The sequence below is a fragment of the Centropristis striata genome, chromosome 6 (genome assembly GCF_030273125.1).
Source record: "Centropristis striata isolate RG_2023a ecotype Rhode Island chromosome 6, C.striata_1.0, whole genome shotgun sequence".
NCBI classification, from domain to species: Eukaryota; Metazoa; Chordata; class Actinopteri; order Perciformes; family Serranidae; genus Centropristis; species Centropristis striata.
Window position 1 is genome coordinate 8,028,987 of NC_081522.1, and position 25,669 is coordinate 8,054,655.

The window sequence follows — 25,669 nt, forward strand, 5'->3', positions numbered from 1 at the left end:
GCAGCGGTCCTGTCCCCGTGGATTGGATGAAGGGTTGTGACTGTCAACTTAGGGGGGCGCTAGACCTGCTTCTTCCACAGGACCATGGAGCAGGGGCTCGCACAGTGGTGTCCGGGTTCCCACTGAGCTCCACCAACGTTCCCCAGCACATATAGAGGGAGAAGTAAAAACCTTTAATAGCCCTCTCAGCAGTATGTTACCGCTACTGGCTCATAACTTATGGTACAGTGATTTTTAGGGGTTGTCTACAGTCCATTACAGTGGTGGAATGTAACTAAGTACATTTACTCAAGTACTGTACTTAAGTACAATTTTGAGATATTTGTACTTTACTTGAGTATTTCCATTTTATGTTACTTTATACTTCTACTTCACTACATTTTGAGGCAAATATTGTACTTTTTACTCCACTATATTTAGCTGCCAGTTTTAGTTACTTTTCAGTTCAAGATTTAACATAAAAACATAATTAATATAAAATGTTTGCTAACATGTTAACATGTTTTAAATTGAACATCATAAGAGTATATTAAGTTGTTAAAATGAGCCCTACCTTGAGAAAATTAAAGCGGTCCGTACATAAATGCATCAAAAATAATAACCCAACAATATATTTTTAGAATATATGAAACAATCTGAGTGGGTCAATTCTGCATAATGAGTACTTTTACTTTTGATACTTTAAGTACATTTTGATGCTGATACTTCTGTACTTTTACTTCAGTAAGTTTTGAATGCAGGACTTTTACTTGTAGTGGAGTCATTTCACAGTGTTGTATCAGTACTTTTACTTAAGTAAGGGATCTGAATACTTTTTCCACCACTGGTCCATTACATATTAAAATAACATAATTCAGTGTATTATATCTGTTTCATTAACTCCAAATATTCTCCCAATATTCCCACTGTTATTGGGAAAGGTTGATTAACTGCTAATGTTATGCCAATATACTCTTTGTTGTAGTTGTAGTTGTAGTGTTCATAGACTAAGTTAGCTCACTTGACATGTAATTTCAGGGGGAGACAGAAAAATACAGTTCATCCAGAATATTGAAGTTAATGTATGTAATATGAACATTTTACAGGCCGTTTTTTTAAACTCAAGAATATATCATGCAGTGTATTATATCTTTTTTGATCAATGTTAACTATAACTGTCAAAATCTTCAGAAACGTTGATTAACTGCCATGTCAATAAACTCTTTATTTATTTATTTTTTTTTAAGATTATTTTTTTGGCATTTTTGTTGCTTTATTTATAGTGACAGAGTGAAAGGGGGTGATAGAGGGGAAGACACGCGGCAAAGGGAGCTTAGGCCGGATTCGAACCCGGCTCCGCCGCAGCACATGGCATACATGGCAAGCGCTCTACCGGTGTGAGCCACCGGGACGCCCATAAACTCTTTATTTTAGTTTTTTTCTCATGAAACAGCCAAAAATGGGTGTCTGTTCAAATGCTTGCTGACGTTACTTTTTTTATCACGAGAGACCGAAAAAATACAGTACATGTCATCCAGAATATCTAAGTTAATGTATGTTAAATCATATTCTTGTAGGCTAATTCTATAGTTGGTAACGACTGTTAGCTACAGCCGTTAGCTTAGCTACGGTTTACAAAACTAACTACGGACTACGGACTAAGCTAACGACACGCTAGCTAGCAGTAATGATAGCCAGTCTACTATTGGGGGCAGGGCCAGTTCTAGCCCATTGGCTGCCCTAGGCGATATTGAGATTTTGCGCAAAATACGAATAAATAAAAAAGAAAACACAGATCTTCATCAAATTAAGAATGGCAAAGACTGAAAATAAATAAAATGTAGACATACAAATGCAATAAAAATAAACATAAAAATGAAATTTAAATGTACATTTATATTTGATACATGAACTACATACAGGCAATATAATGGTCTCAACATTTTAATTTTTAGAAACTTTGGAACTTTACCAACAACAACTGAATTGAAAATAAGAATAAATAAATGAGAAAACACAGATCTGTTGATTGTAAAGACTGAAAATAAATAAAATGTACAAATGCGCCAATTTGGCGCCCCCTGCCAATTTGGCGCCCTAGGCAGCCGCCTTGGTGGCCTGTAGGAATAACCGGCCCTGATTGGGGGTAAACAGACGCTATGTTTATTACTTATTTGTTTAACAATGTGGTGTTGTGCAAATTGGCTATTATTAAATGTCCACAACAACATAGCAAACTGCTCACCATGAAATAGACACCACCAATTATCGTAATTATCATTCATCTGAAGTCGTCTCCTAGGACCATCTGATGAATTTATGTCCATTATCCACTCTCCGTTGAGCTCTTTTACTTCACCTACTCATGAGAAATATCTGAGTCAGCCTCTGCTTTGCATTTAGCGTAACTAGCTTTAACTTTGTCTGCCGTTTGGTGTCGGGCAGGGAGCATTCAGTGAATCCTTCAAAGCTTCCGTTGCAGTAAATGGCTGCAAATGGTAGTTGATCATAAGAGCTGCACCGTAAATTAAATATGTGCAATTATAAAACTAAATAGATGCTAAAGAGCTCCTTAGAGGCGCAGCTCCGGGTTTCGCCTGTTCAGTATTGATATCAAACTTATTCATGCCGTTATCTTGGAAAATATCTTCACTAAAGAGATAGCAGAGTCTGTTTTGTTATTCCCAAATAGCAGAATGGCAGTGCTGTAACTTGTTCCCACACATTGAATAATTCTGTCCCTGAATTTAAAACCTGTGCACATATATATTGATCATTTCATCATGCCATTAGTTCCCTGGAATGAATAACTGATGCATCATCTGTTATGTTATGCCATAAAACTGTAATAGTTTCATCAATTCAGTGGTGTCTGTGCAGCCAGGCTCCTGCAGAGCTTACTACCCAGAATGTTTTAGTTATCTATCTAGACTAACACACCTGATTCTCATTCTCAACTCGTTATCAAGCCCCTGACAGGCTTCAGCTGCTTGATACTGAGCAGATCATTTAAAGCAGGTGTGTTAGAGGAGGGAGATAACTAAAACATGTAGGATTGTTAGCTCTTCAGGAGCAGGGTTGGATTTCATTCACTTTCTTCTTCTGATTCCAGTTACCAGGCTTTGATAAACGCGCTAGTCATTCCCTGCCATTCCTCACCTGTTCACCAGTTGTTCACAGTAAGTTTCAAATGGCTTTCCAAAAAAGCATTATCCAGAAGGCTATTGTAGGCTGTGCTAGTGTATGTCAACTGCTTTAATATCTGCCCTACTCTCTTTATTCTGGTCTGACTGTACTCCTGGAAATGATGAATTGCTTTGCACATCAACCTCCCTCTCAGTATACACTTAGATCATCATTCCTGTATCTGATTCTTGGAGAAATACATTTAAGGGATGTCAAAGATAATATAATATCCTGTTTAATCTTACTTGTGTGCAGCTGGGAGCCACTCTAAAAGAGAAATAGTCCTCATAAAAATATTGACAGTTTTTTTTGTGAATTATCCATGGTAACACTTTTTCTTAAAACTTTTTCAAATTTATATTTTTATCGCTTTGAGCTCCATAAACTAAATTCCACTCCATTGTTTAGTAGCAGCAACAAAAGTTTCAGAGGAAGAAAACTGAAAATATGCAAAGATATATCCACAGTGTTTGCATGAGACAACAGAAGAAATGTAGCCTGCATGTTATCCGTCAGCCTGTTTTTCATCAGGCAGATATCAAAAGGGTACCTCTACTAATTACAAAGCCTTGCCCATGTGTCAGTCCAAACATGAGACGATCTCAATCCCCTGGGATTAGATTTAAATCTTGGATGTAAACACCACACAGCAAATAATAATCTGCTGTGGCGGCGGCCCATAAATAATGCAAGAATCTTTGAGAAAGAGCAGGGTAGAATTAATTGAAGGACTTAGCCCTCTTGGATGAATTTGGGTGAACATATCAAAGAAGTTCCTTTTTAATGTGATCAGAAACTGACTTTACATGAAGGTTATAGCTCTTCATCAAGTTGAGTGTTGCTGCTTTGTTCCCTTAGGCTGTTGTTATTATTCAGATTTTTCATCAAAATAAGTTTTGTTTCCTTTGAGATGGGAACTGCGGTTAATACACAAGAAATAACGACATTATCTGCGGCCCAGGGGAATGTATTAGAAAAATGTCACTCCACAGAAAATAGCCAAACGAGAGGATCCAGTAACACACTAATGATATACAAATAGTGCAGCATAATACAGAGCCCAAAAGGATATTATTTTGTGCATGGGTTATCCAAGATCTAGGTGTATTCAAGCCTCAGACAAACACTTTTGTTCCTCTTACAACATGGCAGTGCAAATAGAGACGGATCCTGCTGGTGAATAACAATGTTACAAGGTCGGTCTCTGGGGTGGATAAGAGGAACAGCAAACACCCTGCTGTCTGGAGGAAAAGAATAGGTGGCTGTCATTTATCTGCCTGGCAGAGAAGGAGGGGGGAGGAGGAAGAGGAGGGAGGGGTAAATATGATTTAGCCCCAATGATCTCCACAGGGGGCTCATGCAAAGGTAACCCCCCACCCACCCAGTCCAAATACACATGGGACACAAAGGGGGGAGCAGTGGGAATAGAAATCAGGGCGTTGAAAGAGTTATTATCCTGGTGCTATTGTGATTTTTAAAAAAGGGGTGGGGGGGTGGGGGGTTTGATAGAGAGAATCAGATCGATAGAACAAAGCACTCTCACTTTATGTAGCCTTCATCCAACAGAGTGCAATGATATCTGCCACCACATCAGCTCACTGCCCCCCTCAGGGAAAACAGCCTCCTTGAGTTGATAGAAATACTGGAGAAATGATACTGTTACACTGGAAGGGGTGATTTCCCTTCCACAATTGGGGTTTTCAATTTCAGGCAAACCAAACCTACCATTCAGGCTCCAGACAGCTTGGTCTTGACAGATGTGTGTGCGTAAGAGAGCGTGTGTTGGCGCAAACCGTTCGTCAGCCATATGGAAATGTCACAGAGTAATCATAAACAATTATCCTCCCCAGCTCTCAGAGCTTCAGAAAAGGGCAAATCTACATGAAGACACAAAGGCTCTGCCACTTACATCTAAGGAACAGACGCCCCGAAGCTCAGCACACACTTTTTAAATATCAGAAACTAAATGATGCTGTTTTTCTAATACCTGCCTTTGATATCCTTTATGATGTCTTACAGGGGAGCTTGTAGCTGCTGAAAGATCACGTCCTTCACTTGAGCATCTGGGATGCAAATGATGCGCTTTTAAAGCTCCCAGGTTGTTTGGAAGCAGAGCGTCACTACAACACCGTGTAATGATCATTTTCCCCCATTGAAAGCAGACTGGAGGTGGACATAAAACCAGCTATAGATCAATTCAAACCAGGCTTTCCGCCCAGCAGTAAATCAAGGAGCTGGACACAGAGGAGGTGGGAATAGATAATGGATGCTATGGCAGACGCACAGACGACACAGAATGAATCCACTGAGGATTGGATGGGGAATGAGAGGGTGGAGGGAGGGGTCGGTGTGGAGCGGCAGGAAAGTGTGTGTGTGTGTGGGGGTGGAGTTCAGAAGGGTAATGGGGCAGCTGCTTGTTTGGTTGCAATGATCACCAATCGACAGACAAATAATGTGATTCTGTAGCCATAAAAAAAATAGTAAATCCTTTTACAGGAAGCCTTTAAGGAATAATAATATTAACAGAGGACCAAATGAAATCATAGGCTGTCTGCAAGTATTTCAGTATATTGTGATTTTTAATAAAACGATTTATAGCATGACCTTTCTGTGACTTATACATTACATATTTTATACTAGTTAAAAATGTCAAACAACTTTATTCAGAATTTAAACCATGCGCCACCCATGAAATTACCTATTCATTGTTTTAAAGCCTGTTGCTTATTTCAGCCACCAGTGTAATTGCCTCATATCACTAGGTGGCAGTAAAGTCAAGAGAGAAATTTAGTCAAAACATAAAGTAATTGATGAATCATCATCCATCATCCAGCTGAAGGTCAAAAGGTCTTTGAGATCATTTGCTGCTGAAAGTGAGAGTCATTTATTTTGTTAGAAATAATGTGGACATTCTCCCAACCAGCTGCAGCTCAACACTGATGCATTCATCCTTCATAAAATCTTTGGCTTCCTTTTGGAAAAGAAAAAAAAACATCATCAACCCCAGTTCATTAATATGTGCAGCATCAATCCGCTTTCAATCACTGCTGTTATTAACTGCAAACAATCCGGCAGTACATACCCAAACAACTTTCCCCGGGAAAATAAATTAGTGTACCTGAATGAACAGAAGGCGAAAAGTCCTTGCCAGAGGGAGAGAAAGTATTTCCAAGACACTAGATACCAGACTTCCCCGCTTCCTGACACCATTGCCGTGTGATAATGCACCAGATGGCGAGCTGCTCTCTCGCTATTACCCTGACAATATGACTGTAATGGAAGTGGAAGTGCCACAAGTGAGCGCCAAAAAGATGGAGCCCAACTGTCGTGTTCCATAAGGCCTTTCTATAGCTGCTCCACACAGAGGAGACTGAGGCAGGTGTAGGCATCTGTATCTACACAGCCAGCAGCTCCTGCTCACTGTACGGCATACTGTGACTGCTCAGTAGAAAGTATGTTTATTTGTGTGGTGTTCGTGGCATTTGTGCGTTGCAAGTTTTTGCAGGGCTTTGAAATCTGGTGTTTGTTTTGGCATCATTCTCTTCAGATCCATATAGCTCTTAATATATCCCAGGCATGTGCAGCAGGTGATGGAATTGATCCAATGCCAACACACCCACACATACAGTGGTGGAAAGTGCTTTAGAGAGTCATTTACTCAAGCACTGAACTTGAGTACAATTTTGATGCACACTACTTGAGAATTTCCATTTCATGCTACTATGGACTTTACTACTTACTACTATATACTAGTCCACTACATCAGAATGAGTTATTGTAGGTTCTTCCCTCCCCATATTTATTTGGCAGGTGTAGTTACAAGGTACTATTAACATTTACTTCCAGGGCAGCGCACACTTGCACAAAATTAAAAAATGAAAGCTAATCTTATTTGTACTTGCATCTAATCCAAACAAAACACCAGACAATTTCTGTTCAAGCGACAGAGGTTCTTTTAGCAGCACTGAAATGTGTTTCTATGCACATACCTGGGATGCATGCAATGAAAGTACCTAATTATTTTTTTAAATCTAAATGCTGAGACATGTATCGAAAAGGAAATCTAATGAACTCATAAAATCCAGTGAACTGTTAAAGATACTACTTGTCACGTTTTGGATGTTTATGAGGTTCTTAGCAGCTTTTCCCCTCTAAACTTCTCTGATGGTTTATTTCTAATAAATGTTTGAGCCCCAAAGAAGTAAAACCCTCAATTATTTCACGAGGCAAAAATTAGAGAATATTTTAAAAAAATGACATCTTCTGTCACCATCCATGTAGCAGATTTGAGTTATTTTATGCATTAATCATATAAGAACCACATCTAAGAATTTATTTTGTTGCCTTAAAGAGGGGCCACACCATTGGGCAACCCTAGCGTAAAGTAGCGAAAAACCAGCTCCACCTCAACCAGCTTCAACAGTAAAATTCTGCTTTAATGCATCACAGTAATGCAATACATATTAATATAAAAATCCACAAGGGTCAATATTCAAGAGAGTAGTTTATATGTGGTGTATGTGATGTAATGAACATTATTGCTTACATTATGTAGCACTTAGCATGCACGGCCTGAATAACAGTCATCACTCATCACTCTGAAAGAGGTCATGGCATTTACAATAAAATGAGTCTGAAAAACTGAAATTAAAGCAGATAATTATTTATTCATTCATTATATATCCAGTAGCTTGAATTTCATACTTGCACTAAAAGGAGAAACTTAAATAGAGACAAAGAAAGTATCTGTTAGTACAAATCTGTTTCTTAAATACAAAACCTTTTGCAATACAGTCAGAAAAGAGCATCATTTTGGCAGTATACTGGGACTGCGAAGAGCCAATGCAAGTCAGAATAATATAATTGTGTGCGTCAATTAATAATGTCACTATATCCTACATGTTGTACAATACCAAAGTCATATAACTCGCTGACAAGGAAATCAGAAAACAATCAAAATTCAAATTTATATGCAATTTTCTGTCCAGTTAGTTACAATACAATTTACACTGTGCACAGCAAGAAAAAAGAATATATATATATTCTCTACAAGTAATCTATATTTAATACAGTCCTATCAACAAGTTAAACCATGTCATGCACAACACTGCCTCCGAGGCTGCCTTATAAGCTGCTTGTCCCTGTACAATCAATGAAAGTATTTACAAATTCAACAAATATTCTACACGTCTTTAAAAAAAAAAAAAAAAAACTTGATGCAAGTTAAGAGAAAACAAATCTTGATCCCATCCAAAGGCCCTCAAGTGTAGTTAGTACAAGTGAACAACTTTTGCCTAATAGGAATTTAATAATGTACCACACACACCACACACACACACACACTCAGATATCCATACATTCATACACTGCAGAATTACAATCAGGTTCTGTACATAATGACTGCAGACTTTGAAAATGCACCAGACATGGTTTTAATGAGTCTAGTCTGATCCGATGTGGGTGCGCTTAGCTTCTTGAAAGAAATCAAAGCCAGTCCTGTGTCTCAAGGCATTGGGACGTCTTAAAAGAAAAAAGAAAAAGATGACAAGAGTATATGAATTATTCCTCCCTCCACAGAGTCCTCTTCTCATGCTTATCTTATCCATCCTTGGATGTGACTTCTGCAGTCCTACTACTGTCTCTATTCAAGTCACTAAAGTCTGGAAAGGGACTTTACAATGGAGTTGTTGTTTTGAAGAAAAGGCACTACCTGCTGAAGGAGCACTGCAGGGACCGAGGCGTGCTGCAACACCCTCAGCGTTCCCCCCCACTGGCCTTCAGATCAAGCTCAATTAGAAGAGGTTGCATGCAGGGCAAAGGTCACAAGGTCATATGACAGGCCATGCAGCATTTCAGTTCCCTCCTTTCTGGGTGCAGCTGGATCATTCAACAAAGTGGTGACAGATGAGGATGTGTCATTGCAGCAGTCTCAAGCATGCTGTGTGCACTGCTCCCCATAGTCAGTTTACAGATAGTTCACTTTATATTTATATACACTGTACATGGTCTGCCTTGTGCACTGATGGAATTACAATATTAAATACAGATTCCTGTACAAGCTTGTGTGTTGGAAAAAATACATGGAGTAATAGTCATTTACTGTAGACGCTGATTACTATTTGAACATAGTAGATAATATAATAACAAAAACAAATATAGTTCAGACGAGCACTGCATAGTCCATAAGAGATTCCTGGTAAGAATGCAACACTTGTTAATATCAAAGTGTTAATTTAAACATGGGTTCATCAGGTGTTTCATGCACTGTTAAAATCAAATGTCGGGTTGAGCTACTTCAATCCTAAATGCTGCTTAAGGTAAAATGAGCCACAGGTCTCCAAGCTTCTCCATTAAGATTTCCAAGTGAAAACATGAATGTCTTTAATGAGTTTTGTGTATTTTCTTGTGTCATGTGTGGCACTGGGGATGGAGATGTGATATCATAAAGCCATGCGGTGTTGGGACATCCCTGTAAGAGAGACATGGGGGTTGAGCAGTCAATGCAGTGCCCCACACTGGTGTGTGATGGGCTACACAAATGAGTTCAAGGAGTTCATGGCATTAATAGGGGACGGGGCCTCCGAGCTCTCGTGGCCCTCAGCAGTCTCCCTGCTGGCACTCTTTCCACTATACTGGCCGATAAACGAGCCATCCTCGTTGAACTGTCCGTCTCCTCCTTCCCCGTAGTCAACTAAACTGTCGTCACTGTCGTCTCTCTTAACTGTCCCATTAGACGGCGTGCGGCTCCCTTTTAACGGTTTATGGTCCTCATTGTCACTGAAGGAGAAAATAACATGCAGGTGTTACAGGTGAGATGATGTGACAGATGCAACAAGGAGATTAGTGATTTTTTAGATGGAGCACACAGCTGCCAAAAGCTATTTTTACCACAACCTACTGTATGTTCAGTAGGTAATGGTAAAAAAGTGTTTTTTTATTAAGATTTAAAAGAAGTGTTTAATTTTTAAAAGTGCATACTCAGCTCATTAAACAGTGAACCAATGCACAAGCAGCTAATTTGAATTTGGCTTGCTCCATGTCTAAAAAACAGTAGCAATGAATGATTAGTTGGTTTCCATCAGGCACCAGGGGAATAAAGCTCAAGCAATCATACCCTGTTCAAATTCCCCCTGAAACCAAATATGAAGTGGTAAATGTATTGTTGGACAAAAGCATTTTCCCCCTGAGACAGAGGTTGTGATGAGAAACAGAAAATCCAAGGCAATGATGTGAATAAAACTTGGAAAGCAAGGTTTCAGCCAAACATCCCCTGAAGCAAGCATGATAATAATCACAAATTGGCAAAATGCATGAAAAATCTGCAAAGAAAGTTTTCTTTGGATATCAGATAGTCGAAAACATTCCACATACATGAGTTGAACGTCAATGAGATAAGATCACAAAGCCATCATAATGCTGAGATAGTTTTAAGATTTAGATATTAATCAGTATGCGGAAACATTTTCAGGGATAAAACCAGCACAGTAAAGCCCCAGATTAATAACTAAGAAGACGTGTCTATGCAAAGTACATGATGAAGGCTTTATGGTCCAATATTAAACTTGATGATAGCCGTGAAAGAACCTGGGATGCTTACACAGTGAGCATTTTTCTCCACAGTGACTCGACTATCCACTGACCCTCCTCACATGCTAGATTTGCACAACAGCGCCCCTCAGCCCCCGACGCACCACCATCACCCTTACCTTTCCTGAGACCTACACCCCTGCGACCAGATGAGGAGATTCAGCTCACACAACACAACAATCATTCATCGGGATGATTACTGAACTTACAGAATTCTCTCCTGCAGTCAAATAAGACCAGCTCAGTTGAGTGAAGTTATGCCTTTATTGACATACTGTACGGTTCCAGCTGAGCTTAATGAAACAGCATGGATAGAAAGTATACTCTCACAAAGGCACTATAATATTTGTACACTTTGCCTTGTGATTTATTGTCTACTGTTTTCTTTGAGTCCATGTCCATTGAAGAGATTCCCCTGCAGTGTAAATAGGTCTCTCTACATGAGTTTTAAAGGATAAGTCTGGTGATATTCTACATTTTTTTCTTATCGTCAACAAATTCCACAAAAACACCAATAATGTTGCCCATTTGCTTGCCTCAAATACTTTTCAGAAACACATTTTAGTGTAATGTAGCTGTAATTTGAGACAGTTTGTGACTATGCCGCCATTTTTCTATGCTTGAAAATGTACCAAGCACTGCCCCACCTGCATGTTTCACTCGTTGCTACGTCACACACATTTGGTCTGGTCAATAGCGCCCTTTGGAAATTAAAAATAAACAGAGCTTCCAGACTAATATGCATTTGTACATTAGTTTGGCATTGCTAGGCTAGGACTTTTACATATAACTGAACTCCATATTCAAGGCCTTGCCAAATGAGCTCACACAATGCTGGTTAAGCACTGGCGCACCAGAAGTGATGCATTTTACGTCGATCAGTCAGTGCTAAAGGGGGCAGAATGGGAGAAGAGACCCTAATGATGGAGCAGAAGCTATGGTGGAAAACCTAATAAGTGTCCAAAAAAAGTTTAGTTTTTAAAGTAAAAAAAAGAACAATATCGACGGCAACAACAAATACGAAGCTCACCTGCAGGCAAGTCTCATAAGCATGCATCAACAGCGTTTGTGTGATTTCTTTCACTGCCAGAAGGGGGAGACAAAAGTTCCACACTACAGATTTTAGTAGGAATACAAGCCTGAAACATGGCCGCAAACAAGCTGCAAAAGTCACAAAGTACCGAAAGACAGACTAACATATTGTCGGTCTTGGCCTTTCTAAAGAATTTATTGACAATAATAAAAATGTAGACTCCACCAGCCTTATCCTTTGATAATTATTAGTATTAAAGAATGGCTACTGGCCTGATATAAACAGCATTAACCAGCTCTCGTACACTCAGTGATGATTGTTTCCCTCAAACATGCTGATAATTTTATATATGATCCATATGCATCTGTATACTGTATATCTATATATTAACAATAATTCCATTCAACACATTATTGCCTACAGCAAATGTTCATATATCAGATCTTCACACCATGCATGTCACATATTATATATATATATTTAGATATAGATATATCGATATGTATCTATCACAGCATAAAATCCATAGAACAGATTTATGTTTACATAATACAAAAAGGAATATAAAATATAAAAGCAAGACCATCTTATAAATCGACTCGTAAAAAACAATTCAGAAATGCTAGCTATACAGAAGTAAAGTGCTTCATTTTTCTTTATTCTGCGTGCGATTGGAGAAGCAGCCTAGAATGAGGATGCTAACAAGCTCAGCCGGATAACTGCTGTAAGATAGAATGAATGATCATTTCAGTTATTTTCGATCCTGTCAGTGTTGTATGTATGTAAGTAGCAATACACCAGGCAAAGTGTTAATAGTATACTGTACACACAATGTATATGAGTAGCTTATTAGTTGGAATGGGATTCAATGCTCGGGGTCAGTTTAGGATGTGTTGCAAATGACTCTAGCTTATATATTTTTTTTCCTGACAGTCTTATTTAAAGATTGAAAGCACCCAAACCCCTAAATCCCTTGAACCTGAAGAATCCTGCTTCTCAAATGACACCACAATGTCATATCAAGCACACACAAAAGAGTCCGACACAAGTAGCATCTAGGATGTCCAAGAAAAAAAAATTCTTGTGCTTCACGACGGTAGAAGTTCAGATGAGGGAAACTTCTTCTTCTTCTTCTTCTTCTTGCTGTTTTGATTTTCTGATATTGGTGATGCTGGGTCAGTTATTGGCTGTAAGGATTGAGAAGAGGGGCGGAGTGCAGAGCTCCAGCCCCCCGCCAGAGAGAGCAGATCTGGGCAGAAAGCAGGGACGGGGCAGGGGTTGATGGGTAAAATGAGGCTCTGGGGACTCCAGAGGCCGTAGCACTTTCTCTCACCTGTATTCCCCAAAAGTACAGTCATCGTCTTTCATGGGCTGGAACTCTGGGTCTGTGTGTGCGTCCTCCTTCTCTTTGACTAGTGAGACAAAATGAAGCAACTTAGACAAACACAAGTGTTTATATACACGGTCGCCCATAAAGTTGGAATAATTTTATTTTCAGACATGATCCTCTGTTAATTGTGGTTTCATTTTCATTGTGATATGTTTGGAAGAGATTGATTATTAACGTTTTGAGAATATATATTATATACATTATCTGTCAATAATACCTCACATTGTCACAATTATGTCATGGAAAGAGGTAAAAAATATGTTTTATTTTAACTTTATGTATGTATACAGTACAGGCCAAAAGTTTGGACACACCCATCTCATTCAATGCGTTTTTCTTTATTTTCATGACTATTTACATTGTAGATTCTCACTGAAGGCATCAAAACTATGAATAAACACATATGGAATTATGTCCTTAACAAAAAAAGTGTGAAATAACTGAAAACATGTCTTGTATTTTAGATTCCTCAAAGTAACCACCCTTTGCTTACTAGAATATAAGACATGTTTTCAGTTATTTCACACTTTTTTGTTAAGTACATAATTCCACATGTGTTCATTAATAGTTTTGATGAATTTACAATGTCAATAGTCATGAAAATAAAGGAAACGCATTGAATGAGAAGGTGTGTCCAAACTTTTGGCCTGTACTGTATATATATATATATATATAAACTATTTCAGTGGTTTCATTCTGCATAATGAGTACTTTTACTTTTCATAATTCAATTACATTTTGATGCTTATACTTTTGTACCTTTACTTTAGTAAGTTTTGAATGCAGGACTTTTACTTGTAGTGGAGTAATTCCGCAGTATGGTATTAGTACTTTTACTTAAGTAAGGGAACTGATTAAGGTTACCAACACTGCTCATTACTCAGATTAAATGGCTGTATTTTCCATTTTTGCCCATTTTCTTCCCTATTCCAGAAACTGCCTACCCCGGCTTGTCTGAATAGTACGCTTTTAGTGCAAAAACAAACAGACATTCCAAAACCATGAAATCTAATCATAAAATCCTATTAAACATAATTGATCGGTGTCAAACAAATTATTAAAGGTGTTGGTTTCTCTCAGTGTGTCAATGCTACTACTCACCGGGGTACTTCCCTCCCTTATTCCGTTGGATGAAGCAGATAATGAGGAGGATGAGGATTAGCAGAGCGATGGCACACATGAGGCCAATAAACCATCCCTGAGTGGCGATGTCCACCTGTCTGCTCGCCACAGCTGGCCAGAAGAGGAGAGGAAAACTTTAACATTTAGGACTGGATGATCTTTTCCCAGTGGGAAGGGAAAATAGAAACCATTTTTCCAACAATTTATCCATAATCATGTGGTGCAACATGATTGCATTGTCATGCAACAAGCATGTAAAAAGTGATTCTCTTAGTATCTTAGTACTTGTTAGAGATTTCAGTTCATGAGTGGATCATGATTGCTTATAGTTACAGAAAAAGACAACTTTCATGTTAGATGAGTTAGAAATCACCTAGATTTAGCTAAAGGTGACTTGGACACAGTATTGACACCAGTAGTACGCAGAAAATCCATTTGTCTCTCACATACACACAGACACACACAGATTACACACAAACAGCACATAAAGGTTTATTGTGGATGATATTAGGGTTGGATATTATACCATACACTATATCAAACTTCTATTTGAGAATTAACAAATCTACAGGGCTGACTTTTATTTACGCTGAAATTCAACCACACAGTCATGCACGCTGCTACACAGTATATCTCTATACCACTATAGGACATGCCTGGCATACAGAGTGACCACAACACATCTGTTAAACCCATGCTTGACTGGATTATAATTACACAACAGCACAGACTACTTCACATGCTACACACGGCACAATACAAGGCCAGGCCAGACCAGACCGTGGTGGAGGCGACCAACAAGGAACTGCCTCACCTGGGACCGAGACCAAAAGCTCCTCAGAGCGGTGGAGCGTCTGATCTTGGTGACCTTTGGCCACCAAACGCACCCTATAGGAAAGGCCCCCCTTTAAGCCCTTCAGCATAACGTTCTGAGAGCCGTTCACAAGCTCTTTCTGCCACTCCTCTTCACCTTCACCTGCAGGAGGGACGTTCATCAAGAGAGGTACGTTTGAGGAGACACAACTTCAAATGGGTCATGGAGATCACGACATAATGGGATCTAATTACGTGACAAAGACATCTACTGACATGGGATAACACTGCAGGCAGTTCTGTCTATATTAGATTTAAATTGTTAATATTCATTGAATAGAGTGCTGCAGGGATGACATACTTGGAAGTTAGCATTTCCCAATAGAATTTGAATTATTGCAGAAAATAAGCCATGTTGCAATAAAAAGTTTATGATAAAGTGATAAGTGCAATCACCAGAAAAAGCTAACATTAGACTATATACGAACTACACCATGGGCCGCATGACTTTAACATCGTCACCACTCACAATGACGTTAAATGTCTGCAGCAATGTCTGTAGACTAATTTAGCCACTAGATAGTAAACGGCTTTCTTAAGACACATAAAAGCTTCAAAACTGATAAATAGGTGTGAGTATCTACTGACAAATTTTATGTTTTAGAACAATACGTAAAATGTCTTAAGCTTGTGTTAACGACACGCCTGGTTTCAGACATCTAACTAAAAACCCATTCAATGAACTCACTGACTGTAAAACGAGGGAACCAGAAGTGCACAAAGTGCGAACTCATTTCCCGGTTTTAGGACTCATTCCTGCAGCACTTTATCATGGAATTCTAAGTCTATAAATAAATAATGGCCTTGAAAGTTCAGCACACTGAAACTTAAAAAAAACAACACTTTTTTACCAACTTTACCAGCAACACATGAGCACCATGCTGCAAAAACAGAAAATACAGTCACATACAGAAATGCTGCAAGCTGCACAGAACACAAAAAAGAGTTACAAAATAACAGAAGTTTCTAGGGGACGATAAAAAGTGATGAACAAACCTGGCATATTTACTGTCCCCTGGAGACTTGTTTTGTGACTCATTTCCGTTCTGTTCTGTGTGACCTGCAGTGTTTCAGTGTGTGACTGTGTTCCCTAAAGATGCTGCAATGTCATTTTTTCTGTCTGATAGTAAGTGGCACGTGGTGTTGCAGCGTAAATAAGCTGATAAATGATAAACGATGGTATCACATTGGTGCACAGCGTAGCATTTTAGGCAGTACTGTAAGCATTCCCAATACTGGTATCAGTATTAGAACAACTCTAGTGTTTTCTGCATTAGGTTGTGCTTTCTGTTTAAAATTGCATTTCTCACATTGCAGCATTTTTCACCATAGTAGCTGACATATGACAATGTCAGTCTTTTGCTGCACATGTGTCATCAAATGGGTGAAGATCTCATCTTTGTGTTGTTGAATCTATGAGCATGTGTTTTTTTTAAGTTGCAGTGTATCAAGCTCCGGGGGCCAAAATAAATTATACATGATTTGATGAGCTAAGTATAAAATGTCTTTGACTGATGATCACAAGATTCTTTATTTGATAATGTTCTTTCTAAATTACTGTGAATCTATGATTGTAATATTCCCTGATTGAATCCAGTAAAGAGTAGGTGTGAGAGAGCCATACTACAACAACTCAGTGCTTTTCATCCTCTCTGCAGGTGGATAAAAACAATAGAGAACGCTTCAGTCAAAAGCAATTGGCATAACAAGAATGTTTGCACTCTTTTTTTATAATGTTTGTCTACGTAAGTTCCAACGAGATTGTCATGGGAGCTGCACGTAACTCTAGTCAATAACAGGAGGGGTAATTAGAAATCCAATCACAGACAGCCTTGTTTATCACATCTGGGTCCACGTTGGCAGGAGCCAGCGTCAACGTGACTGCCAATATTTCTATTCACCTGCACAAGCCAATAATGAAGTAGGAGTCTCTTGCCACCTTTGTGTGAAGCTGACAGAAATAAGGATGTGTTGCTTCGCTTACTGTTTGCTATGTATTCTACATAAACCGTTCTCTCCTGGCCCCAGTACTCCCAAGTGATCAGGGTCCCGTCCTTTTCAGCCGTGGAGCTAACGTTGCTAAAAGGACTCACAGGCCGCGCTGAGCACACGAGAGAAAAGACAACCATCAAAATCGGTCGAAGGACAAGCCAATAACTGGCAACTCATTGCTTTGATGTCATTATAGTCCCATGAAAAGACTTTCTAGAGCCTCATAGCCTTACACAAAAGCAATTTTAAATCAGGACACTATACTACCAAACAAAAGAATACACAAAACTGATGATGTAACAAATCAGACATGTAGTGTACTAAAATCACAGCAGTATCTGTACCCTTGTGGGGTGGACGGCGTGAAGACCGTGCAATGGGATGAGGGGTTTGCGTGTTTCCTGTAAACAACATGGAGAGTGATAAAGACCGCACACCACACACAAGACACACAAGACACACACGCAAAAACACTTTCCACAGGCACAGACAGCACAGACACTGAAGTCATTAGACACAGTGCAACACAGTTCATTGGCATGCCAAGCAAACGCTCGCCATGCAGCGGGAGGCATCACCGGCAGCAACAGAAAAAGAAGTGAGGAGGGGTCAAAGTCGCCAAAGGCAGAGTAAAAGAAAAAGAAAACAGCCGAGCTCTTTGAAAAGACTCATCTAGTTTTATCAGGACATTAAAAAGGCACACGTCACATAGCATCTTTATCTGTGTGGCTTTGAACTTTCCTCAGCTTTGAACTCAGCGGAGCATTTTGGCGGGCTGCAGAGTTTGATAGAGACGAGGGGAAATTGCTCAGCGATGAGGAGTGCATGCTCGCGGTTGGTTTTGAAGCTATGGCTGTATCTGAAAAACATGCATGATACCTGTGCCCACATCTATGCCAAGCTGTGATATTAGAGCTTGTAGAGAGAAACGGGACACAGAGAAACAACAGGACTGGGGTCACTGTGGGACGACCCCCCCCCGCCATCTGTGCCACTAACAGGAAGACATTCATGTGGGTCATGCTGAGTAATGTAGGAGATGATCAATCAGAGGGTTTTTAACAGCATGGGTCACCTTATGTAACAAAGCAACTAGATCACACTCATGTTCCACTCGACACGGATGAAGAGCTTATGTACATCATGCTATGTGAAATGCTAAAAATAAAAGGTAATGCTTTGGAACCGTGTGAATCATACTCTGAACTGTACATGGTAGAATGACGAGGATTTCACATACACAAAACAGACAACATTATGATTTAACAGTAGGCCTCTAGCAAAGAATTACTTCCATTATTAATTCATGTCTTGAGCATTTTTTCAGTTAATTGATTAATTGTTATAAATTAAGAGTTTAAGTCACAGTATATGTCACAGTTACATCTTCAGATTATCTGACCAGCAGTCCAAAACTACAAAATATTCCATTTGAATTGCAGATGAAATTAATTTTTTACATTTGAGAAAAAATATATTTTCGATTGTGCACAAGACAGGAATTTCGTCACTTTAGGGGCAAGGCCACTTGGCCTTTTGTGTTGTAAATTTTTTGAGGACACAAAGGCCAAAAGCCAGAGCACCAAGGCCATAAAATAAAACAATGATTTTAATTGACTTTAATTTAAGGACTCCTTGTAAAATAAAATGCATCTTTGTGCTCTTTGAGAGCAAACATTTACCTTACATAACGTTTTTCACAGTTGGGAGATCCTGTATTATAGAATCTTTGTTATCCTCTACTGTGTCATTTTTAATTGCTGTCAACAAGCTTTCCACAAGGACATGGATCAGCCATCCTGCCCTGCTTGTGCACATACATTAGTGATCTGGAGTGGATAGCAACTCACAAACTGAATGACAAAAAAAATTTGTTTTGTGAATTAGTATGTAAACCTATTATTGTAGAAGCCCAAAACACAAATATGAACCTGAAAATCAGCATAATATGTCCCCTTTAAACAAATTGTTTTCAAAATTGCCCTCATGTGTCAACTAATCCTTTAAGACTACTTGTTTCTGCGCTACTTTATAGAAAACACACAAAAATGGAACACCATGCTTCATAATAAAGAGCATTTCAGTGTTTGGAGGAAGTACTATTTTGCAAACCAACAATTTCTTTGAGAAGACACATGCAGTGAGGTGCAACCAGTGTGAAAGTCTGTCAAAACTTAACCCCCAAAGGACCATTTATAATCAAATTACTTACCAAGTGTTTCTTCTTAGAGAACATTTCTTAACACAGGGTAAGTAACTGACATACAAATGATCACTTCAGTGGTGAAGTATCCTTTTAAAACATGTCACACAACTGTAGCTTTATACTTCAAAAGTTTTTGGCTCTTTTGCCTTCATCAGGATGGTGTCTGAGGTTAACCTGTACAGTCCACTAATATACTGCAGATCACTTATTCAGCATACAAAAACTAAAGGTTATAAAACAAAGTGAAATCTTCATGAAGGAAAAATATATATTTTTTAAAACAAAGCAAATAAAAAAGAGTTGTGTGGCGTGTTTTTAACTTTGCATGGACTTTATACTGTATGTATGTATGTTTGGATCCTCTTACCTGAGCTACAGAAATAATTTATATCAATCACCTTGCCCACTGCCAGTTGAAGAAACATGAATATTTATAAGTGATTTGCTTCAAGTCATCTGCATTTGCTGACTTACCTTCGTCCATGACGGTGACAGCTTCCTGAGTAGCGGCAAGGCCTGCTCCCATGACTGTTTTTGCATTCAAAAAAAACTTGTAGCGCGTGCTGTACTTGAGGTTGAGCAAAGTGACTGAGGTCTCATTGGCGGGCAGGTCCCGCTCCTCCACTGGGCCCAGCTCATTGGAGTTATTGACTACAGGGGTGGAGGATGGGCGACAAGAATAATGGGATGGGGATGGAAGTTGGGAAGTAGTGAGGTAAGTTGATAGTGATGAAGGGGAGGGGGGCGTAGATGTGGTTGGAGTGTCAATGATGACAAAGGTGGAAATGAAAACGTTTGGGGCACAGAGGTGTAGGGTTCAGGAGTAGAAGACGGGAGTGACAAAAGTGAATTTGTAAATTTGTGTTGTAATTTATAACTTGACTGAAATGCTCTTAGTACTAATTTTTTTAATTTGTATTAATTACTATTTTATAATGACACTAGAAGACATGAAAAGAAGGACATACAATACTACAAACTACATGAAGGAAGGTGAAATTCACTACTTCTGCTGTTGTCCGAAGAAACAAAAAGTCTCACCTGGCTGATATTTGAGGGTGTAGCCAGTGATGCGTCCATTACGCTCATGAGGAGGACTCCATTTAAGCGTTAGAGAGTCCAGGTTGAGGCTGGTGACTTCCAGGGACGTAGGAATGCCCGGCACTGCAGACCACACACAAACAGGGTTACAAGATAATATTTTACAGGAAATGTTAAAGCCCCTTCCCTTTAAAAAATGCGTTTTGCTAATTTTTAATTAATCTGGATGTTTGACGTTCACAGTGAAGAATGATGTATTTGCAGAGTTTAACACCAGAAGTTTATACATGCATTTGCTAAAGGAGAGAAGTTTCTCCACTCAGCTTAAATTTTTTAAGCATGCACTGGCATACTTTGTGACAACATTGAGAATGGACTTTTCAGTGGAGTAAGAGAAATTTTGTGCCCAGTAGTTAAACTAGAATATATTTGCATATTCTTAGGATGTTTCGATGAGTGAGAAGGAGAAGAAGTGCATTCAATTATTATTTCTTGGGCAATTATGCATTTGGTCTTGTGTGTGCATGTGTGAATCTGTCAGCGGCCACCATTATTTTTGTGCACTTTTAGAGCTCTGTGGTCAAGAACCACCTTGTGATCAATGTAACTCACAATTTATTCCTCCTTACTCCTCTTAACATGCCAACAGGGCATGTGAGTTTTTCACAAAATCACATGGCAAGGGCATTTCTGGCAATTGGTTTGGCTAAAAAGGACTGCGGGTCCTGAGGTTTACCTCGTGTTAATCAGAAGGATTACGTCAACAAATGAGGTTGAAAAGAAGATTAAAGCAGGTCATGAACCGCTTGACAGCTGCTGCACAGTCCCACTCTGAGCTGGTGTCAGCGTCAGCAGAACTCCATTCAAAAAATGAGGACAATAACGACGCGGCTCTATTTGCCAATCAAATGTACTGATATAATTAGGGCCTCGGGGCAATCGCACCGAGCACTACTGTTATACTGTGGATTTTTTCTTCTTCCTCTTCCGGACGCAATTTCGTCCCGCTACTAGTCCTACAACTTGAAGAGTTGCAGGACAAATTATATATCAAAACGTGCGGTTTGATCGGGATCGGTTGTGTTTTCTCTACAGAATACGAATTTTTCGCGACATAAGTCGCTATTTTTTTATTTTTCCGAAAAAAAAACAACCATATGTAGATGTTCAGGAAGAACTCAGGACGCTCAAAGTGTAGTCGGATCAATGATAGGTATCATATGGTATTATGCTTTCTGTTTGAGGCCAGAAATTCCAGCCTGTCCACCTCTGCTGTCATTGTGCCGGAACAGGTGCCAGTTAATTCTGTCGATTGCTTTGATCTGATTGCCTTTTATCTTTGATGTGATTACAGTTACAGATGCACGCACACTCACACATGCATACACATGCTTCAAACACACATACGCACACACACACACACACACACACATTTTGAGCTTAAAGGGCAGTAGCCCCCGTGGCCCTTTCAGAATTTCCCCAGAGGAAATTTTCTAGTTAGATTTGCCATCTTTTCTGTATCTGTTCAAGCATCTCCTTTGCTTGAGAGTGGAGAGGGGGACACACCTGGTGGAGATCTGCACTCTCCACCAGAAGAATAAAGAAAAGGTATTCCTTCTCCTACCTCCTTCAGGTGTCTCAAACTTCTGGGTGGGGCTGTGGGGACCCTCTCCCCTGCCGTTATAAACCCTGACATTGAATGAGTAGAGACTGAAGGGGTGCAGGCCAGGCAGCATGCCGTGGGTGTGGTTCCCACTGAAAGTCAGGATCTGCTTTTCCACATGGTGGTTGTGTTTGTTGAGGCTGTGCTCTTTCCAGTAATACACCTACAAGACACAGTTTGTATGCAGTAGGAGTTAAGTGCGTGCATGTGTGTTATGCATATTACATTTCAATGCATGGAGCCTTTTTTACTGTACCTTATAGCCTTTGAGATGTCCTCGTATTAATTTAGAGGGCACAGGATCCCAGTGTACCTCTGCCAGAGTGCTGTTCAGCAACATGGCCTGCACATTCTCTGGAGCTGCTACTGGCACTAAGAACACGGCAGCAGATAAATACAAAATATACTGAGTAAGTGTTACAGGTTAAACAGCCATATGTATGACCCCAGTTTACAGTATACCACATTTTTTAAGGGTCAATCTAACTCACAGTCCTCTCCTGAGAAGCCGTGGGCGACAGCGGGCTCAGGTCCAGCTCCATGGTCGTTCACTGCCTGAACTTTCAGCTCATATGGAACAAATGTGGGCGTTCCAGAAACAACAAACTTAGAGTTGTTGGCCACGGTCACTGAGGTCCAATCCATGTCCACCGCCTTCTGCCTCCACATCACTTTATAGTGAAGCCCTGGACCGTTGGACTGGAGGCCGTTCAGCGGCTGCAGAGGAGAAAAGTTTTATTGAACTTTTGTTTTAATACTCAATACTTTCAGTACTTTCACACAATGATGCATATGGTTTTGGTGGATGATAACAAAGAGATAACAACAAAAGAAAGCTCAGGCAATAACAACACTGTGCTTCACAGCACAAGGACACTTTCATGTTTCATGGGACTCCCTTGACAGCAGTAAATGCTTTAGGATTAAAACAGATAGCTTTATAAAACTTTATTACCTTCCACGAGATTACAAGATTATCATGTTCTGTTCCAAATCCCTGTACACCTGTCGGGTTCTCGTCTGGAGCTGAAGAAAAATAATTATAAACACAATATTAAAACGTTATCTGAAGGAAAACCTTTCGCTGAGGCTCAGATCAACAAACTGATTTGCTCTCAATAAGAGCTGACTCATATCCTTTTTTATTGTATTATGTTTGCTCACAAAAGAGTTTAGACTATATCACAATGCATATTTAAATTTACAGAATAAGACCACACCATTAGAAAAAAATCTGAGTTGGTACCTGCTGGTTCTGTTTTATACATTCGTGAGGGGAAGCTGGGGCGGCTGAAACCCTCAGCATTTAAGGCCAGGACTCTGAAGGTGTAGTGGATGTAGGGTGACAGTTTGAGGTGAGCTGTCGTCTTAGTTCCAGGGACCTCGGTGAGATTATGCCAGTGACCTCGGCGGTGCAGTGAGTCTTCATACTGGATCAGAAATTCTGTGTAAAATAGGGAAAAAGACACGCTTTGTACATAACTCAACACTTAACACTTTGCACTGTCTGGCAGTATATTTGCATAACTGAAATGAAAACCCTCAAGTTATTTTTGGATCCCGTAACTCAAAAAGCAAAAGGATTTATTACTAAAACGTGTGTAAATGTGCGACTTGTGGTTGATTTGAGGCCGCAAGGAAATTATGGACTTAGCCATGAGAAGTAGATAATGCTGCAGTCACAACTTGAGACATTTCTATGGATGGTTTTGGTATTTTTTATGCTGTTAAAACCTGTCACCACTGGAAGTGAAGATTTTAAGCAGATGTTAGCTGTTGTCCTCTGTGAAACTACAAACTTTTTACAGACTCCTTTCAGACAGATTTGGGTTTTTTTCACTTTTTTCACTGACTTTTAGACTATATTATTAGATGATTGTAATTATGGAGCCTCAAGTTTTGTAGATCATTCTAATTTTGTTTACATATCCAGCAAAATGCCAAAAAATGTAATTAATTAAACAAACAGGTGCCACTTTTAAGCATCTGTTATTAAAGCCTTAAATGATAATTACCACCTTGTAGTTAAATGCCTCCACCAACCAGTAAAGTTGCAATTTAAATCCATATCTGTCCAGACTCATATATAGACATGATAGTAAACAATGCTTCAAATATGGAGGTTTCTGCAAAGAAACTTTTAATTCTAAAAGTATTTACACACATCTTTAACCCGGCAGCACAGCAGATTTAAGTGGGCAGCCAAGACTAGTGTCAGTTTCTGAGCTAATGTTTTTTCTTCTGCTCCTGAGTTATGGCGTTGAAAAACAGCCAGGAAAGTGTTTCTGCACAATATTCTGATGTGACAGTGAAGCTGACGTTTGAGCTTTCGATAAAAACTGTAATTACCCAATAATTTTATCCTATTTGACATCTGTGTGAAAGTTTGTCCAAAATAGTGTATACATTCTTGAGTTATGGCCAAAAACACATACTCGTTACCTCCTAAATAAAATCAGTTTTTCGTTGTGTCTAAGTGATGTTCGTACCAAATTTGAAGTAAATTCTTTAAGGTGTTGCTAAGATATTGTGTTCAGGACAATGGGACATACAGAGTTGGACTGACTGAAAACATAATAAATAGAAGGGTGTCAAGATTTTCAAAATCAATGATTTAGTTAGTTTCAACTTTTTCTGTTTTGGTGCCATTGCCATTGCCTAAGTCTGTGCCATTGTCAGACTATGGAGTCTTGATTTTTGAGCAGCTGGTCTGTTTTATGTCCTGACAACTGTTACATTTTCAAATTCTCCTTTTAAAAACACAGGTTACATCTTATCAAGTGAGATAACCACCATATTCTTTAGGAATGCACCTGTACCACACAAAGGCCATATGGTCAAATTTTCATTTTTTCCAAACCTGCTTTTCATTCCAATATTCAGGTCATCTCAATTGATTTTCATATAAGATTTGAAATCACTACAGCCCATAATAATAAATGTGAAATAGGTGAAATGTCCCCTTAAATGCCCCCTCCCCCTTGTGTCTGCTTCACTAATTATTGTAGCACAAACAGCTTGGATAAGGTGCATGAACACATAAATCCCAAATTGACACGAATATACACACGCTTAACATACTCTGAATAGGACTGTTATGTTCGTCCCCGGGGGTCCAAGTCAGCTGCACACTTCTCTTTTTCTGGTCCGTCAGCTCCAGGTCAGTGGGGGGCTCAGGACGCTCTGGGGGAGAAACAGCACAGTCAGGAAGGAACATCAACACACAGTCACTGTTACAGAATGAGGAGAGTTCATGCCACGACAAGATGAAGCAAAAACAAAAGGCATATCTGGTTACATAAATATGTTTCTGTGATACCAGAATTATTATAAATGCATAAAAGTATGTTGGTTTAATCAAGCACACCTTTCAGTTACTGCACTATTTCTTTACATGGTGATGTTGTTCAACCTGTGATACACATGCCGACGCTGCATCATGCATATGAAATGACTAACGCTCAACTGAGCATCTTCCATAATCACTCTGCATGAAATAGAGTCTCAGGCTCACTAGAGAGGTTAAATTGATGCTCATGTTTTGGAATTGTAATGATAAAGTGGAACGCATGCTTGGAATAAATGATAGATGAGGAA

At 39.3% G+C, this 25,669-nt stretch overlaps 1 protein-coding gene across 3 annotated transcripts in view; it reads right to left on the reverse strand.

The window, feature by feature from the left end:
• Positions 1-7,812: 7,812 nt before the first annotated feature.
• The window catches only part of LOC131972749 (neuronal cell adhesion molecule-like), a 30,883-nt gene continuing 13,026 nt past the window's right edge, over positions 7,813-25,669 (reverse strand). The window contains exons 16-30 of one of the 3 annotated variants that reach the window (XM_059334451.1): positions 25,154-25,255; positions 23,319-23,516; positions 23,028-23,098; positions 22,564-22,789; positions 22,329-22,444; positions 22,034-22,235; positions 20,410-20,532; positions 19,843-20,019; positions 18,042-18,077; positions 17,507-17,563; positions 17,155-17,271; positions 15,112-15,273; positions 14,277-14,408; positions 13,119-13,197; positions 7,813-9,942 (exon numbers count right to left, since the gene is read on the reverse strand). In XM_059334451.1, the coding sequence (XP_059190434.1) occupies positions 9,696-9,942; positions 13,119-13,197; positions 14,277-14,408; positions 15,112-15,273; positions 17,155-17,271; positions 17,507-17,563; positions 18,042-18,077; positions 19,843-20,019; positions 20,410-20,532; positions 22,034-22,235; positions 22,329-22,444; positions 22,564-22,789; positions 23,028-23,098; positions 23,319-23,516; positions 25,154-25,255 (2,045 nt within the window). In that variant the 3' untranslated portion in view covers positions 7,813-9,695. The remainder of the gene's footprint in view (positions 9,943-13,118; positions 13,198-14,276; positions 14,409-15,111; positions 15,274-17,154; positions 17,272-17,506; positions 17,564-18,041; positions 18,078-19,842; positions 20,020-20,409; positions 20,533-22,033; positions 22,236-22,328; positions 22,445-22,563; positions 22,790-23,027; positions 23,099-23,318; positions 23,517-25,153; positions 25,256-25,669) is intronic. The other 2 variants (XM_059334452.1, XM_059334453.1) reach the window with 2 other exon arrangements.